Here is an 18465-nt window from a genome sequence, read left to right on the forward strand (position 1 = left end):
CCAGCTGTGAGAGCAGATCTTTCCTCACAGGGAGGCACCAAGGCTCCCTGTACAGTAATCTGCATAATATTGAGAAACGACCCTTTCCCTGGCCATCTGGGGACTACTAGTAGCACCTTGTGATTGCCCCCGAGGATCCTATCTAGGGTGAGGCAGCATCAATGGTAGTGGAGGGAAAGCATAAAGCAGTCAATTTGGCCATGCATTTGCTAGTGCATCTTGGCCCTAGGGGCTTGTTGGTTCCCCCAGTGAAAACCAAAGGGGACAGTGTGTCGCTAACAGTGAGGCGAAAAGGTCCACCTCTGCCCTGTCATATCTGTGCCAGATTGCTTGCACTACTTCGGGGTGCAGCTTCCATTCGCCAGGGTGGGGGATGTGCAGTGATAGGAAATATGCAGCTGTGTTTTGAGTGCCTGGTAAGTGCATTGCCCTCAGGCTCAATAGGTGAGACACTATCTTTTTTTGCGTTAATAAAATAAGTTGAATAGAATCCACTGTTCTGTAAAACGCTGCCTAATTGCTCAATGGCACCTTTCTTCAGGAGAGCCCAGACCTCCTGGCATAGGGCCAGAGCCTTCTTCGTGTCCTTGATTAAGGCCATTTGGACTCCATGGAACCTCGGTGGTCGACGTGTGAATTGAATGTTGTAGTCCTGTGACAGGGTTGATACAACCCAGGGGTCTGACTTAAATGCTTTACAGCACCTGAGCTGCTGGCTATTGAAGCACCCGACCGCGGGAGTGGTATGGTCATTGTCTACCCCCTCACCCCTTATAATTTCTGGAGGGGCGACAGCCAGCAGTCTGGCGTTGCTGTGCGAAGCGAGGGGGCTGGGTGGGGGCTGGCTGATGAAACCTCTCTGGCCGTTGTGCTCTTGGCTGGGTAGTCGGCCTTTTATATCTACTGAGCCTTATGTTACCATAGAGGGTTTCTATCTAGCGGGGTGTTCACGGCGCAGACTAGCAAATTGTTGTCTGGCCTGTATAACCTGTAGACTGCGCTCCAGGGCTTGCTGTGCAGCAGGGCCAAACAATTCCCCAGGAATGACAGGAAGAGAGTGGAAAGCTCTCCTGCAGGGTTCCAAAAGTGGAGACTGGGCCAGCCATATTTGCCGTCGAGTGAGGGTTAATAAAGACATTCGCCTACCCAACTCCTTGGTGGTATAGGCGAATGCCTGCAAAGAAGCGTCACTCAGGCTCTGGGCCGAAGGGTCATCCTCCGAAGCCATGGAATTCCCAATACCTCCCATACGTGCTGCTGTGTCATAGCTTCTCACAATAAAGTCATCTGTCAACCGGCACTGTGGCTGGGGACAGCGTGCATTGAGTCGAAATGCTTCATCAGGCGATAGCACAAGGGCGGCAACAGGCAGCTCTATATTAGGCGTGCGGTCAAGGCCAGGGCTGGATGCATCCTGCATATTAGCAAGTGCTCTACAGTCTGTTGGGAGATGAGAGAAACGTCTGGGGTCTGCCCAGCACCTCTGTAGCTCCTCGATATATGGCGCTGAGGGTAGGACACAGAGAGCTGCGGACCGAGAGGTCTTCCTGGAAAAAAAAAACGCTCTGAGGAATCACCTGGACAGGTGCTGCATTTAACCACAGACGTGCCAAGGCCATTTTTACCACAGGTCTGACTGGTCTCCGAGCCCTTCTGTGTACTGTGGCTCGTCCCCTGAGAATTGAGATGAGATGAATGGGAGCTTTCACCTGCCCCCTCCTCGTCATAACCTTCACCGATAACTAGGCTCTCCGAGGCCCTAGTGGAGAGAATGTCCTCTTCCTGGATTTCAAAGGCTGGTGACCGTATTAGAGGCAGCACCCTGGGAGGAGACTGCAGTGCGGCTGCAGCAGAACCACTAGCAGGCTTTGCACTAGGTGGTTGCAAATTAAGGAGGAGAGATTTAATCTCTGCAAACTCAGATGCCAAGGTGTCTACCTTCTGGGCTAGGGGATCTGCCTTTCTGCATTTACCCTTACCAGGGGCCCCCCGTGAATCGGTCTTTCGGTGCTTATGAGAGCTAGGAGACATGGCCTGCGTAGGATACGGTTGAGTGCCTAACCTTTCTTCTAGCTTTCCAGCCTGGCTGCCCGTGCCGTTCATGCATGCCCTCTCAGTCAGTCCCTCTCTTAAGTGGTCAACCCCCAGGCAAGGGGGACATCTCTTATGGCCATCCTCTAGTTCAAGAGGGGCCAGGCAATCAATACATGTCATAAACATGGGTACCAGCAGTGATTAATATCCACGTGGTTTTCTGTGTGGGAACACTTTGCCAGGTGGCAACTGAAAACTAAAGAGAGAAATATATTCCCTTTGCAGTATCTCTGTATGGTAACACAGCTTAGATCACTGAGATGCAATATGGTGCAGTTAAGAGCAACACTCTCTTTCACTGTAACTAATAAAGAAATCCACAAACTAAATCACGGGGACGAAAACAATCACCCATATCAATCAACCCCAATGAGGGTTGTTGTGTTGCCTGTCCTACCAACAACGGGTCAGTTATGAAACTGAAACAATGAAAATATTGGGGAATGATCCCTCTATGATCACTATGCACTGTGATGCAATATGGTGCCATTAAGCACGAACGCACCATAGCCAATAAACAAATTCATGAACTAAATCATGGGGATGGAAAACAGTTCAATGAAGCCCAATTGGGGTGTGTTGCTAACTGACAGTGCGTCAAAAAATGAAACTACCAAAGTCGTGGGGAATAACTCCATGATGCGTATAAGCGGAAAACTACGGGAGGAGATTCCAACCCGACTTCAATTATTTAGTGTCATGGACACTGATCATGGACTGTAAACTGCTGATTGCCGAATTAGAGCGTGCCCACTCCTAAACGGCGTTGATAGCATAGTTCACTTACCTCTTGCTGGATAGCGCACTATCTGAAGTTACATAATCACAAAAAAGGCTAGCCGCAGTCTTTGGAGGACGAAAGTTCGTAGCTCCAACCCTACTTCGGGTTAAAAGACTACCAGCGGTGCCTGCACTCCTGAAACCTGCTTACCAATGCAAGAAGATAACAAGAGGTCACCGGGGCAAAAGGCATATGTCACCCAGGTCACAGGTGACGTTGTTGATACAAGCACTCGACCTGCACATACACGTGATGGACATCCAGATGCTGAAAGCAGTCAGTATAAATGAAATAGAACTTTGTTTTCAAGATGCTGTACAGAATAGTCTATATTCTTCAAAACATGTAATTGTATTAACTACTTTTTATTGCTTCAGTTAATGCACTTTTTCCATTAGTTTAAAAATATTTTTTTGTCAAATATCTCTGATGCATGTATTTATTTTTTATTTCTCCAGGCTCATAATGTGTATGTGTGTGTGTTTGTCTAAAGGGCCTGGCTCATCTGCACGCCCACCATGTCATCCACAGAGATATTAAAGGGCAAAACGTGCTGCTGACTGAAAACGCAGAAGTCAAACTGGGTAAGCAGAAGTGTTTCTCGTGCTATGCTTACCCAGCATGCTCCACTACAGGAAACTTCAGCACAACAAAGCATCAAAAGTTCAGATGTTTCAGGTTCAGGATAGTTTACCTCAAAACTAACGAAATTTGACATTTATTTTAATAACGAACATAACCTGGAATCCATGCTGGAGTGAAATCACCTTTGTGAAATCCATGATATTATAATTGGTCACACTGCTTATAGCTGTTATAAATGATAACTGGAACTAAACTGTGTCGTGGACGTTCAACAACATTATATATAGCAATAAACTGTTTTAAAAAAACATCACATTGCTAATTAATAAATTCAAAATGGTAATTGTTGGCATAACAGGAGTAAAAACATCCAGGAAATGCTGTTATAGGAAAATAATTAACTCTGCTTATTAACTTAATAATTAACTCACACCATCCCACTCACCAATATTTTACAGTTTTATATGTAACAGTTTTCTACTTGATACTGTATTGTTGGAAATATATTAGATGTTAACTTAAAACATAAATATAAAACATTTTACTTTTCTAAGCTTTATCACCAGGGCCGTAACTAAATACCAGTGCCACCCTAGCATGAAGCATGGCCACCCCAGTAAGATATTATTATTATTATTATTATTATTATTATTATTATTAATAATAAAAATTATTATTATTATTATTATTATTGCACTAATCAAGGTTGTGATTTGAAACCAAATGACTTGGTAAAGCTCGCTGTGATAGGCTAGTTTGAATAAAAACAGGACACTCACTACGGTGTCTACTGGGAAATGTAAAAAGGTTATTTCATCTTTGTGCGATTGAAAAGAATAACAAAGTTTAGTAACACAGAAGTGAACTGTTTCCTGGTCCTGACCACAATAAACAAACAGGTGAGCCAGACTTTTTGTTGCCATGAAGGATGGTTATTATTTGGAAGCATAATGTTTGATTTCTTTAGTTTATCGGCTACCATTAGCTAAAGCTTTCAAATGTATAATTTTGTTGTACTGTAGAAGTAACTTAATGTTACGTTGCCATGAACCATGCAGAGTTGCAGTTAGCATTTTAATACCATCCACTGAGCAAATCAGGCAACGTATCGGTAACAGAGCGATGTAAGAAAGACATGAATCAAAAGTGTCAAATAAATAAATTTTAATCCAGAAATGCAATTAAACAGCAGGCTTAGAATCGTCATTTAAAAGACTGGTGATGTTTTAATAAATCTAGAATAATTAGAAGCAACGGGACGAAGCGGGGATTGTGTTCAGGTGGGTGTAGGACAGAGTTCAAGGCACTGTGACCTTGGGCATGAGTCATGTGTCCATAGCAGAAGTGGTTAGCAATTGTGGGAAATGGGGTTTGTGTTGAGAGTGAAGATCTCATGACGTATGTTAGCTATGAATTTTATGAAGCTTGACAAGAAACAAATGTTGCTTAGTCGTGGGCCTTTTATGTTTGATGCTGATTGTACTCGGGCTGTACACAAACAGGGAAAGTCACATGATTTCATTTTCTACAGATGGAGATTAGTGATTTTTATCCCACCCTCAATTGCCACCCCAATAGATTCACTGTGTCTAATCTATAGCCACCCCATTGTGAAAGGTCTGGCTGCGCCCATGTTTATCACCATATCGTTTATTTACGTAATTACTAGGCTGGGTAAAAAAAAAAATCGATTCTCCAATTTTAATCAATCTTCAATTTAACGAATAGATATCGATTTGGGAAATTGTCCAATCGATTCTTAATGCATGAGAGGATATGAATATTTCTCGTCCTGAGGATGTCGCCATCTTTCAAGTTTTGAATTTTGAAAACAGTTTTATTTATTAAGCATGTTTTAAGTTGTTAATGAATGTCACTGTTACACATTTACATGTTTATTTTTTTTATATTTTTTTTTCCCCCCCGAGTAATGTGCATTGCAGTTTGTGCTTACCTTGTGGGCATTGCATGCACATTTATGATTTCTTTTTACAATGTTTGTTACTCAAAATAAAAGTAAAAAGTAATTAAACATAATTGTGTGGGCCCTATTGTTAATGTAAATGTGTATTTCAGTAATATAAGGAGGAGAGTTTCGGTTACCAGCAGTTATATTAAAACATGGATTCCATGTCTTCAAAACTAACATTTTAAATGAAATATTGATAATCAAAATCATGTAAATAAGAATCAAATCACCAAATTGCTCGCAATACCCAGCCCTAGTAATTACCCAAAATCACTGAACTAATCCTTTAGAAATCCACATTTCTGTGCTTGAGTCACACTGGCCTCTGGAATACTTCATGGGTGAATGGAAATAATGGTGTGAATAGTTTGCTAATCCCACTGCTTGTTTGTTTCAGTGGATTTTGGTGTGAGCGCTCAGCTGGACCGCACCGTGGGACGCAGGAATACCTTCATTGGCACGCCATACTGGATGGCACCCGAGGTCATCGCCTGCGACGAAAACCCTGACGCTACCTACGACTACCGGGTAAGAAGCACACTTCGTCTGTGTGCACACCCGCACCTTACATCTGGCACCCACACCTTTAATTTGGATTTGGAATTCAGAAAGCCCAGCTGAAAGCTTTAGTTCGGGTGGGAATCTTTGGTGCTGGTGAGAAACTCTGCTTTCTGTCCGCTCCAGTGAACTGAATGAATCCATTTATTTCTTTCTTTCTTTGTTTTGGCGCACATTTCTATTATGATTAGAAATAATCTTGGCATTGTGTGGGCTCGCTTTATAGGACACTGAAAATTTTGCAACATATAATCTGATCATTTTGGAACTGATGTGTACACACACACACACACACACCGGATTCATGGCTCAGAAAGCTTTTATGATCACTGCTTGCTCACTCAGTGCATCAGTACATGTTTCTAAGCTGAATTTTTCCACTAATCGCAAAACATCTCTCTTTTTCTCCATTTCATCCAGAGCGACTTGTGGTCCTGTGGTATCACGGCTATAGAGATGGCTGAAGGAGCACCGCGTAAGTGCAGTTAGCTCAATTCTGCAGGCCTCTGTGTTTTCTCTCTTTCCTTCCTTGTCTCTGCAGCCTTCTGTCAAATGCTCCTCTGTAAAACTGCATCATCTACTGTATAAACTGTTAATGCCTTGTGAAAAATCAAACTGGGTAACACTTTAGATCAGGGTTGTTAATTGAGATTGTAATAACACGTTAGTGATATAAGCGTATCTTGATCGTGTAGTTATGTCGTGGAGAGTTTTAGAATGTCTCATTAGGCAGCTAGAGGATCTTTTTAAATACTGTTACTGGACTACAGATTGAATTAAAGTCCACATGTGAACAAAGTCTTCAGATCTTGATCAGTGAATGAATGTTTCTTGTAAATGTGCCTTGCTTTTTCTTTTGGCTGGTAGCGCTGTGTGACATGCACCCGATGCGAGCGCTCTTCCTCATTCCCAGAAACCCTCCACCTAGGCTCAAGTCCAAGAAATGGTGAGTGTGCTGCATATCGGTTGAACACCAGTTTGTGCTGCATTCAGTTCAGTACCAGGTCAGTACAACAGTACTGAGATTAATAATGATTGTGAGTGAGTGCCAGTGAGTAAAACATACTGTGTTAACAAACATCACAGCATGGTTTAAAAAAGGTTTAGGCAGTTATCACGGTATGATTATTTTAAAACTGCACATTCCTGCCTGTAGCTGGGACTGGGACGCTTATGGCAGGGGTTCTCATGAACCCATTTTAAGAGCCACTTTATTTAACACAGGAGTGTGCTGTATTAGATGCAGCACTGCTGTGGTCGGGTGTTAAATGATGACCTAAAGAGCAGTGCCAAATTGCATTAATAAACTAGGGTAATGACATTTTGAATAGTAAACAATAAACAGCTTACATTTTTCCCTAAGTCAGACTTACTTAGAACACCACAGATCACCATAGTTAATACTGGAGTCACAACCTCAAGTTTGAGAACAAATGACTTTTTGGTCTGAAAGGTTAGAGCAGCAGTGTCAAACATTGTTTCCCCAAACACAATGAAGGACTTTATCAGGGGGAAAAGTGGAAGGTTTTAGACTGTTCAAGTCAAACACCAGACCTTTACCCAGTTGTGCAGCATTTCACCTGCCGAAGAGGAGATTGAAGGGAGAAACCCCCCTGAAACAACTGAAAGAAGCTGTGGTAAAAGCCTGAAAACAGCATCACAAAAGAAGAAACCAACAATTTGGTGATGTCAATGAGTCGCAGGCTTGATACGGGTATTTCACTCAACTATTAAGTGTTAATTGCTTGAATTTACCGTAAAACAAATTTCCCTATTATTTTGCTCACTTAAAAATTGGGAGGTCTGCCACCAAATGAGCCATGTTCAAGTTTCTTTAAAAAAAATCTAGATGTAAATATTGAAATTCTGGTCTATTGTCTCCTATTCATCTTTTGATCTCAAACCCAAATGTTTTCAGTGTATAGCAGAAACAACAGAACGGGCCTTGTTGCTCCAATACTTTCAGAGGGAACTGTAGATCCTGTTTAGCCCAACTCCAATGTTTGAGGCTTGCTACCAAGCATTTTGCTGCAATTAATGTGTTGTGTATATCTCAATGTACCAAATACTAACTTGAATTTAAATATTTGAAAAAAGAGTATGTCTGTTATTCCACTAGGGGGCGGATTAGAGCCACTGTCACAATGTGCTAATGATTTCATTCTTCATTGGAAAGCTAAAAACCTGTTGCTGTAACCATGCCTGTTTCCAAATGAACCAGTTTAGGGGTTTCACACCAGCAGGGGTGAATACTTATGCAGTTTTTTTTTTTTTTTTTTTTTTTTATATAAATAATGTTTTTTTCTTGGTTTCTTTGGTAGAACTTCAATGGACAAACAAAACTTGAAACCAAGAAAAACAGTTAGAAGAAAACACACTGGTAGTCTTTCATCAGTTATTCTCAGTCAGCAACTTCCTACATCATCCAACACAGAATGGCTTCTCTTACACTTGCTTAACTACGTCAGTTTGGAGCTTTTTATTTTAATGTAGAAATTTTCCTTTTTTTCCCCCCATGACAATAATCCATTTACAGGACAAGAGCTACCTGTCTGTTACTAGAATATCCCTACTCATTGTTTGTACTTCCTTCTAAAATGGTTGTATAACTGAGCAAATGGTTTTCCACAGTGTCTCTAGAAAAGGCCTAGGTCTACTGACCCTACTTGGATCACTTGCACTTTAGTGGTTGTGAAGACTCTCATTTCCTTTCTTTTCCCCATTCCTATTTAATAAACATTGTATTATGTGTTTTCGATTCTTGGATGCCTGTAGAGGGCTGATATCAATTTTCTACTGCTATTGGTTCAATAGACATTGTAATAAACACTCTAGCATTATTTATAACAAAACTAGAAATAGGAATAGATGACTGGATATTTCTAAAACTTCCCTTGTTGATGTATAGTATAGAGACAGGACCATGAATCCCCCATCTCCTCCTTTCTTTTGCTCATTGAAGTGCCTTAAATCGAACTCTTTTAGTGAATCCTACTGAATCTTTTAGTTTTCAGGTGAATCATGAAATAAGGTTGTCCTGCTCACTAAACTGTTTCCGTGGAACCTCCACTGGTAGGGATTGGAATCTACAGAGTAGACTGATGTTGATTTTTACAGTTTCTGGGTCTAGTGGGAGAAAAGTCCATGTGTCTCTGTCTCTCTTTTTATTGCTTGGGTAGCAGGGCCACAGTTGCTCTCATATTGTGTAGCTATATCTCTGGGTGAAGTCAGCCTTAAATATTCCAAATGACTGGAGTCCGGTTTCTAAGCATTTCTCTCCTGTAGCTTCAGTGTATAAAACTTAAGAATATTTAGCTTGCATCCTGAATGATTTCCAGATGTTTCATGGGTAGCATTATTTAAAAAAAAATACATATACATTTTTTATAATAAAAAAAAAGACTAACTCATCTTTTATTCATTTAGTCTTATGTTCATCCCGCCTTATATATAATGTGTATTATTCCTGATCACTGCAAGGCTCTTGGTTACTTATTGGAAGGTCAGGGGTTCAAGCCCCTGCACTGACAAGCTGCCACTGTTGGACCCTTAACCCGCTCTGCTCCAGGGGTGCTGTATCATGGCTGACCCTGCACTCTGACCCCAGCTTCCTAACATGCTCAGATATGTGAAAAAAAAAGAATTTCTCTGTGCTGTAATGTGTATGTGACTAATAAAGACTCATTATCATTATTACCTGAGCTAACGGTTTTGTAAGACGAGTGAACAGGGCAGGAGAAAACAGGCAGAAAACGATACTGACTTTAATATTATTTAATATTTTGTGTTTGTTCATGACACAATCTCTGTTGACTCCATTTCAGTTCAGTCTGAAAAGTCGTAACTTCTGTCTTGTTTCCTTTTTCTCAGGTCTATTAGACTCTTTTTCTTTTATGTTGACTAGTTTTACTAAGAAATGCCTTTTTAAAAACTGAATATAAATTTTGATTCACTCTGCAAACATTTTGGGATTTCTGTGCATTTCACGATTGCCACAATAGGCAACAAATAGGGTTACTGCGATTGCATCTTCATTTAAGTCTCCCTCGGCTTTTATTTAATATTTTCTCTGTGTGTGTGTTGAATCCGTCTCTTTTTCAGGTCCAAGAAGTTCTTTAACTTTATTGAAAGCTGTCTGGTGAAGAACTACACTCAGAGGCCGACCACGGAGCAGCTGCTGAAGCACCCGTTCATCCGAGACCAGCCGAACGAGAGACAAGTGCGCATCCAGCTCAAAGATCACATCGACCGCACCCGCAAGAAGAGGGGAGAGAAGGGTGTGTATACACGCGGTGTGTGTGTGTGCGCGCCCGTGTGTGTTGATTCTGTGTAATATTCTGTGCTTGTTCTTTGCGATTTTAGACGAAACTGAGTATGAATACAGTGGCAGTGAGGAAGAGGAGGAGGAAGCTCCGGAACAGGAGGGAGAACCAAGGTACTGTCTCACACACACCTCACCTATTCACTTCATCTAGTTGTATTTACATGCTCATATGCATGTTTTTGTGACTATCAGCATGATTGAACTGATCGGTGTTGTGTGTTATTAACACAGCACTCAAGAAGTCTGGAAAAAAGTAAATTATAGACCATCCACATGGGACATTTACTTTAATGGGGCATCTTTTAATAGAATTGTTGTATAATTGAGTTCAACCAACAATTATCAAGGGTGATTACTGTGTGTGCGCGGCAGTAGAGCAAAAGTATGTGCACCCTTGACTAGGGCTGGGCGATAAAACGTTTATCGGTATTTATCGACGGTACACTTATCGGAAACAATGGAAAAAATGTTCGGTATAACGCTCGATAAAATGTAAACAGACATGAAGTTTGGTTGCATGAACAACCCTCAAGCGTGCGCCATTCCTGGATCATAAACAGCTTATAATATACCTTGATAAAGGAGTGTGCTACAAGTGACAAGCAAACAGCCAATAGCAAGCTGCGTATCTGTGGGGTTCGGTTGCTCCATCGCCATGTGACATCAGAACACGTAAACACGTGAAAATGAGTTCAGAGCCTGCCGAGGAGATTGTGAATAAAAAAGGACGTGGCAGTTATTTTGGTTTCTTTTCATTTGACCAACATCAGAACACCGATGTGTGTGAGCTTTGCAAAAAAAAAAAACGGCTCGGCCAAGTACAGAGAAACAAGCTGCGAGAGACTTGTAGTACGCGTGCACAGTGCTCTGCACATGTACAGTGCGTGTGACTCTGAACAGTGTGCAAGGGAGAAAGGTGACATTTTGCCGCTTTTTTGTTTTCTGTTAAAATGTCAGCTCTGCTCTGTCCTCAGAGCAGGAGTTCAACTCGTCAGGTGCGGACCTCTGCACAGTGTTATCCGGAAGTAAGTGTTGAAGTGGAAGTTATATACGAGACTAGGCTAACTATGCTAACAGGCTGAGCACAAACCAGAGCACCAGGAGTCTCATTCTGCACTATAATGCGATGTTGATCCCCCTTAAAGTTTGCCTTTTACATTGCACACATTTTGTAACATTTGATTTATTAAGTTCAAGACTTTCTCTAACACTTCTTTAATCTTCATGTAAGATATAAGAAAAGATATCTGTTTAAATTCTCTTTTGTTTTTGACTGTTAAAGCTAAAATTATTTGTTGTTCGCTTTAATGAAGTGGTAAATTAAAAATACAGTGGTTAAATTCAAACCTTTTTTTCTACTGGTCTTTGTTTTAAAAAAAAAGATTCAAATTTGTCAGTAATTATCGAAACCGAATGATATGAAGCATTATCGAGTGATACATTTTTGAGCTCTACCGTCCAGCCCTACCCCTGACCATCACACCCAGATGTGGTTCTTCCCCAAACTGTTGCCACAAAGTTGGAAGCACACAATTGTATAGAACGTCTCTGTAGGCTGTAGCATTACAATTTCCCTTCACTGGAACTAAGAGGCCCAAACCTGTTCCAGCATGACAATGCAATGGCCCTGTGCACAAAACGAGCTCCATGAAGACATGGTGTGTGAAGGTTGGAGTGGAAGAACTGGAGTGTCCTGCACAGAGTCCCAACCTCAACCTCACTGAACACCTTTGGGATGAACTGGAACTGGAGTCTCCTCACCATACATCAGTGCCTGACCTCGTTAACGCTCTTGTAACTGAATGAACACAAATCCCCACAGCCATGCTCCAAAATCTAGTGGAAAACCTTCCTACAAGAGTGGAGCTTATTATAACAGTGAAAGGGGAATAAATCTGGAATGGGATGTTCAACAAGCACATATGGGTCAGATGGACAGGTGTCCACATATTTTAGCTCTGCCAAGTTGAGACGCTCTAAAACTGAGTAGCTCAGCTGACTGTGTGTAAAATGCACGGTTGTATCTTAAGGCCAGCCTTTGAGAGTGATGCATCTGAACAGATCTGATTGTTGGTGAATATGACAAAATACTATTATATTCCTACTAAAGTAAACTGACTCATTCAGAAAGCCATGAGGTGCAGAGCTCTGTGTCGTCTTTACACAGGAGTAGAAACGGACGTTTCTCTAGAATTTGCAGAAGAACACCAAGCAATTAAATAAGGAAGTAAAATGTTACTTTTCAGTGTTTCATGACTTTTTCTTAGGGCAGCAGAAAGTTTTCAGAATTCTATAAATGATACCTAAAAGTGTCACTTTGTTGGTGCAGCCAGGCTAACACCTCTAATAAGTACAGTTCTATTGCTTACATAAATTTAAACATTGTTGTTGACCTCAACAATCTCTCTCTCTTAATCTGAAACAAGTAGTGTAGTTGTTGCACTCTTGACAAAAACATGATTTTAAAATGAAGGAAAACTTCACCCAGAAGCACATAGAATATGTTTATATTGAAATATTTGTGATGTGTTGAGTGATTCTGGAGTTAAATTTTTGGCTGTTGCTGTGTTTTCATTATTCCTCTGAGTTCCAGGGAGACGTTGCTAATGAGGCTAGAATGAAGCTCAATAGGAGACATTGTTTCTGCATAAAAAGGAGAGACCACATAAGGCATAACAATCAGGTTTCTCTTTTAACTCCTAAAAACAACAGCGCAAGGGCTTCTTTTCTCACTCACTGTTTTCTCAATGCTCTGTGAAGAGGATGGTTTGAACTATCAGAAAGACACTGGGTAAAAATATTATCCATGGAAGAGTGGTGAGGTGAAAACCACTGCTAACCCAGAAGAACATTAAGGCTCATCTGAATTTTTGCCAAAACACACTTTGATGATCCTCAAACCTTTGGGAGAATATTCTGTGGACTGATGAGTCGAAAGTGGAACTGTTTGGAAGACAGGGGTCCTGTTACATCTGGCGTAAACCAAACAAAGAATTCCACAAAATGAACATCATACCTGTGGTCAAGCATGGTGGTGGAGGTGTGATGGTGTGGGGATGCTTTGCTGCTTCAGGGTCTGGACAACTTGCAGTAATTGAGGGAAACATGAATTCTGCTCTCTACCAGAAAATCCTAAAGGAGTCGAAACTCAAGTTCAACTGGATTATGTAGCAAGACAATGATCCAAATCATAGGAGTAAGTCCTAGTCCTAGAAGTAAGTGAAAGACTGATCTGCAGTTATCAGAAGTGTTTGGTTGCAGATATTGCTCTAAAGTTGGCACAACCAGATTTTAGTTTAAGGGGGCACTTAGTTTTTCACATTGGTAATAGGTGTTGGAAAAAATGTAATTTTTTTTTGCATCAATAAAAAATAAATAAATAACTTATGTATTTTTGTGTGTGTGTTGTATGTTTGCTCAGGTTGCCTTTGTTTCATGTTGTATTGTGTTTGAAGATCTAAAACTATTTAGTATGAGAGAGAACAAAATCAGAAGAAATCAGGATCAATACATTTTCACAGCTGTGTACATACATGCATATAGTTGAAAGTCACACATTGATTATAAATATTGCTTTGCAAGTCATTGAAGGTGGATTGAGGACTGTTGTTTTTTTTTTTGTTCCTGTAGCTAGGCTAATGTTTCTCTTTTACAACAGCTCCATTGTGAATGTGCCGGGTGAGTCGACCCTGCGGCGGGACTTTATTCGTCTGCAGCAGGAGAACAAGGAACGCTCGGAGGCGTTGAGGAGGCAGCAGCTCCTGCAGGAACAGCAACTTCGTGAGCAGGAGGAGTACAAACGCCAACTGCTGGCCGAGCGCCAGAAACGTATCGAGCAGCAGAAGGAGCAACGGAGGAGGCTTGAGGAGGTATGGGAGTGCCAGAGAAACGGGACAATCCGTTGCCTTGTTCTAGTTGCCTTTGTTATAACGTGCAGGTTTCTTGCTATAGTACATGTACGGTGCATATTTCCTTGTCTTTTTTTCTCTCACTTTGTCCCCCTCTGCTGGCTCTTTACAGCAACAGAGGCGTGAGCGAGAGATGAGGAGGCAGCAGGAGAGAGAGCAGCGGCGACGCGAGCAGGAAGAGAAGAGACGTCTAGAGGAGATCGAACGCAGGCGCAAGGAAGAGGAAGAGCGCAGGAGAGCCGAGGAGGAAAAAAGGAGAGCAGACCGTGAACAGGTGAAGGTCTCGCTGCAACAACTGTTAACATGGCGTTCTGACAAGAACTTTACTGACATGAGCACAGGCATGTGTCACAAGTTTGTGTCAAATTACATAAATTAATAACTCATGTAAGGCTCAGTTAAATCAGCTGAAACCTGCAAGCTTATCACGGCTGTTCGCTGTACATGTGGAATTGCATTGAACCAATAAGATTGCGTGCCTCAAGATCCTGAAGCTTTTGGCCAGAAAAGATTAGAAAGCATCAGATGGTCCATGACCTGTGAGTGCTTCATTTAAGGGTGAATACTGTTGGTGGCTTTTTCTTTATTTATTTTATTTTATTTTATTTTAAAAAAAGAGAGAGAAGTGCAAGTGTTCTGACATCTCATGAGCATTTATACATACTTAATACTGTCTTTTAATCTGAGAATTACTGCATAGAGAAGCAAGAAGAAGAAAGCAGAGTACCGGATGCACTTGTTTATTAGTTCTGATATTACGATCAGCACTTATACCACCAGGTGTTGTTGTGTGGACAGATAGTTTACCATTATTCTCTTGGTGCTGATGATGGAAAAATTATGTAAATAATGATCCTGGGTAAGCTATGAAAGGGGGATTTTATTTCTTTGTTTATTTTTGAGATTCAAAATCTTCAGCAAAATCTCAAACTCATTATTGGTGCAGTGTAAAGATTACGATTAACCAAAAAGGTCACGACTTGTGTGGAGTATTGGATTACCTGAATGCACTGGTGTGAGGCATACAGCAGAAATTACTGAAACAAATGCTTGTCTCATCCGAAAAACAGTGTTGTTTTTACAGTATAGTGTCCCGGTCACTATACTGGGGCATTGTGGCCCCACACAGACCACAAGGTGAGCACCACCTGCTGACTTCACTAATACCACTTCCAGCAGCAACCTTAGTTTTCCCCAGGAGATCTCCCATCCAGGTACTGGCCAGGCTCAACCCTGCTTAGCTTTAGTGGGACACCAGGCGAGAACTGCAGGTTGATCAGGTCCTGTTGTTGGGATGGTGAGGAGGCTCCAGTTCCAGTTCATCCTAAAGGTATTCAGTGGGGTTGTGGTCAGGGCGCTGTGCAGGACACTCGGGTTCTTCCACCTTCTTCCAACCTTCACACACCATGTCTGCATGGAGCTCGCTTTGTGCACAGGTGCATTGTCATGCTGGAATATTTTTGAGCCTCTTTGTTCCAGTGAAGGGAAATTATAATGCAACAGCTTACAGAGACATTCTACACAATTGTGTGCTTCTAACTTTGTGGCCACAGTTTGGGGAAGAACCACATACGGGTGTGATGGATGAGTGTGAGTTCTGTCATGACAGGGATTGGGATGGAGCATGGAAAGAAAATGGCAGATTTACAGTTTCTTGCAGCCTTATTACATAAAGTTCACTTGCAGTTCTTGTTGTACTCTTTTTCCCACCGACGAATGGCTCAGATCTCCTCCCAAATCTCATCCGCTTCACCGTTTAAAGAAGCATTTCTTTAGGCATGAGGTCACTACTATTATACTGTTGCTGGAGTATCAATAATCTGACTTGGAGAACGTGTTATCGGACAGTCTGCTGTACAGGGTGTCTAAAACCTCAGGAACCGATGAGAGTAAAACTGCATGTACTTAATTTTATATTTATTATTTACTACATATGCTTTACATGTTCACCCTTACGCCCTACGCCTTTTCTCAGCCTCTGTATCGTGTTTTTGCTGATTTTGCTCGACATATTACCATTGGGTTCCTGACTTTTCAGACACCCTGTACAAGTCTGCCAAGATTTTGTCATCATTAGATCTGAGAATGTGAAATCCAAACCGGCCTTTCAGGCCAAAATCAGAATAAATTATAAATGCGTTTTTTTTTTTTAATGATTGATTGATTTATTTATTTATTTATTTATTTTTAAAAAGTGATCAATTGAGTTGATCATTTGCTTCCTGGGTAACTGAATGTTGAGGTAACGTGACCCTGGGCTTGTTCAACAGGAGTACATCAGGCGGCAGCTGGAAGAGGAGCAGAGACATCTGGAAATTCTACAGCAGCAGCTTCTGCATGAACAGGCCATGCTACTGGTGAGCATATGCCCGGTTTTTTCTTCTCTCTCGTTCTCACTCTCTCGCGCTTGTGTAAAAAAAATTTTTTATAAAGAGACTTCACTTTTCCATTGATTGTAAATGGAAAGGATGAAGGGATTATAAGATATCATAAACTACTATATTTAATATAGTAACCTAGAGTGCAGATGCTCAGTTTATTAGGTTAATTGTAGTTGTGTTATGTGTATTGTGTATGTCCTATATGTCATTCTATTTTCCTACACATTTATATTATGCATGTTTATAGCTTTGGGATGCAAAAAGACACGTGTTATGTTCTGACTATTAGTGCTGAGAGATTTCTATCAGAGCCCTGGCTGTTTATATTTTTAGACTCAGGTCTGTCTGTGCAAAAGGATATGTCTTAATGGTAAAGAAAGCATGGGCATCTAAAAATGACAGAGATGAGTTTAAACTTTTATTTGATTAAATATTTGAATCCAGGATTCAGAAGAGCATTTAGTCATTTAACAGTACGGTTTTGTTTTAAGTACAGTATAACTTGAAGTCTTGATCATTACTTGAAGGGAAAACGCTAAAACTATCTGAAGTAGGTCTGAGGAGCACAGTGTGATGTGAAACTCTAGTGTTTTTCACAGGTTTGTACAGGGAGTCTTGGGATGGTATGAAATCCTGTTTTCCTAATGTGGCTTATGGATCTACCGCTCTTACTACTCACTCCGTTGGTCATCTCACCTTTTACAGTGAATCATATACTTTGTTTTTCACTTTTGTTTTCTTGAGTGCTTTTTCACCGTTAAGTTTTATTTGCAGAGACAGAATCAGTGCAGTTTGCTGTTTGGGTCAGTTTCACGCTACACATGTAAATAAACCAAAAATCCACCAAAAAAAAAAAAAAAACCCTAAGGGATGAGTGTCTGTGCATCCCTCGAAGGTTCTCTTTAGCACCATGCCACAATGGCTCAAGAACAAGTGGTTGGTTATTTGTAGGATATATATGGAGTTATCTACGCAACAAGCAGATGAACTGATTATTATTGTTGATTAAAAAAAAAGTAGGATTTGCGAAGCAGTTATTAGCATTTGTGTGAATTAACCACCTTGAGGTTGAGACTAGGTATCATGAAAGCTGGACGTCGTATCAAAACTTATGCAGCACGTAATCCATGCGTCTTTTACGCACTGTGTGTGTCAGGAGTTTAAGTGGAGGGAGCTGGAGGAGCAGAGACAGGCCGAGAGACTCCAGAGACAGTTACAGCAGGAGCAGGCATATCTGCTTTCCCTCCAACAGGCTAAAAGTCTCCAACAGCAGCCTCAAGCACAGCCCCCAGCTGCAGACAAGAACAAAAACCCCACACAGCCCCCATCCTCAGCTCAAAGGAGCAAAATTCCCCAGCAGCAGCAGCCTTTATCTGAAAAGAGCAGAAAAGCTCCAGTGGAGCAGCACCAGGACAAGAGCAAGAACCAGCCACTGACCAGCCAGGAAAAGTCCAGAATCCCGCAGTTGCAACAGTCGGCTGTGGAAAGGACCAAAACCCCGCCGTCCACGCAGGATAGGAGCAGGATTCCCCAGCCACAGCAGAGCGCACAGGAAAAAAAACAAATCCCTCAGCCTCAGCAAGTTCCCACAGAGAAGAATCCTCTCACTCAAGACCAAACACGGAGGAGCTCGATCCCCCAGGCTGTTCCGCCTGCCCAGGAGCAGGGCCGGGCCAATCAGACACTCCCGTCAGAATCCCAGTGCTCCGCCCCTGACTCGGAGCCAATCAGAGAGGTGAAGCCGTAACCCACTGCTGTAATCTGGTTTGCTAATCTCTGTGTCTGCTCGGACCGATAACACTGCCTCTCCGCATAGACTGGTATTAACCACCACTATTGCCTCATGCTTGCTCGCCTGCACTAAT

The 18465-nt window shown here is 41.7% G+C and overlaps 1 protein-coding gene across 4 annotated transcripts in view; it reads left to right on the forward strand.

Moving 5' to 3' along the window:
• Positions 1 to 18465, forward strand: part of LOC128608566 (mitogen-activated protein kinase kinase kinase kinase 4) — an 80639-nt gene that overhangs the window by 37952 nt on the left and 24222 nt on the right. For all 4 annotated transcript variants that reach the window (XR_008386095.1, XM_053626383.1, XM_053626384.1 and 1 more), the window contains exons 6-15: positions 3369 to 3459; positions 5827 to 5957; positions 6408 to 6462; positions 6855 to 6933; positions 10089 to 10264; positions 10350 to 10422; positions 13970 to 14180; positions 14332 to 14493; positions 16490 to 16576; positions 17757 to 18335. Coding sequence is in view for 3 of the 4 variants with exons in the window: in XM_053626383.1 (XP_053482358.1) it covers positions 3369 to 3459; positions 5827 to 5957; positions 6408 to 6462; positions 6855 to 6933; positions 10089 to 10264; positions 10350 to 10422; positions 13970 to 14180; positions 14332 to 14493; positions 16490 to 16576; positions 17757 to 18335 (1644 nt within the window). In the remaining variant the exon portion in view is untranslated. The remainder of the gene's footprint in view (positions 1 to 3368; positions 3460 to 5826; positions 5958 to 6407; positions 6463 to 6854; positions 6934 to 10088; positions 10265 to 10349; positions 10423 to 13969; positions 14181 to 14331; positions 14494 to 16489; positions 16577 to 17756; positions 18336 to 18465) is intronic.

The sequence above is a fragment of the Ictalurus furcatus genome, chromosome 6 (assembly GCF_023375685.1).
Source record: "Ictalurus furcatus strain D&B chromosome 6, Billie_1.0, whole genome shotgun sequence".
Lineage (NCBI taxonomy): Eukaryota > Metazoa > Chordata > Actinopteri > Siluriformes > Ictaluridae > Ictalurus > Ictalurus furcatus.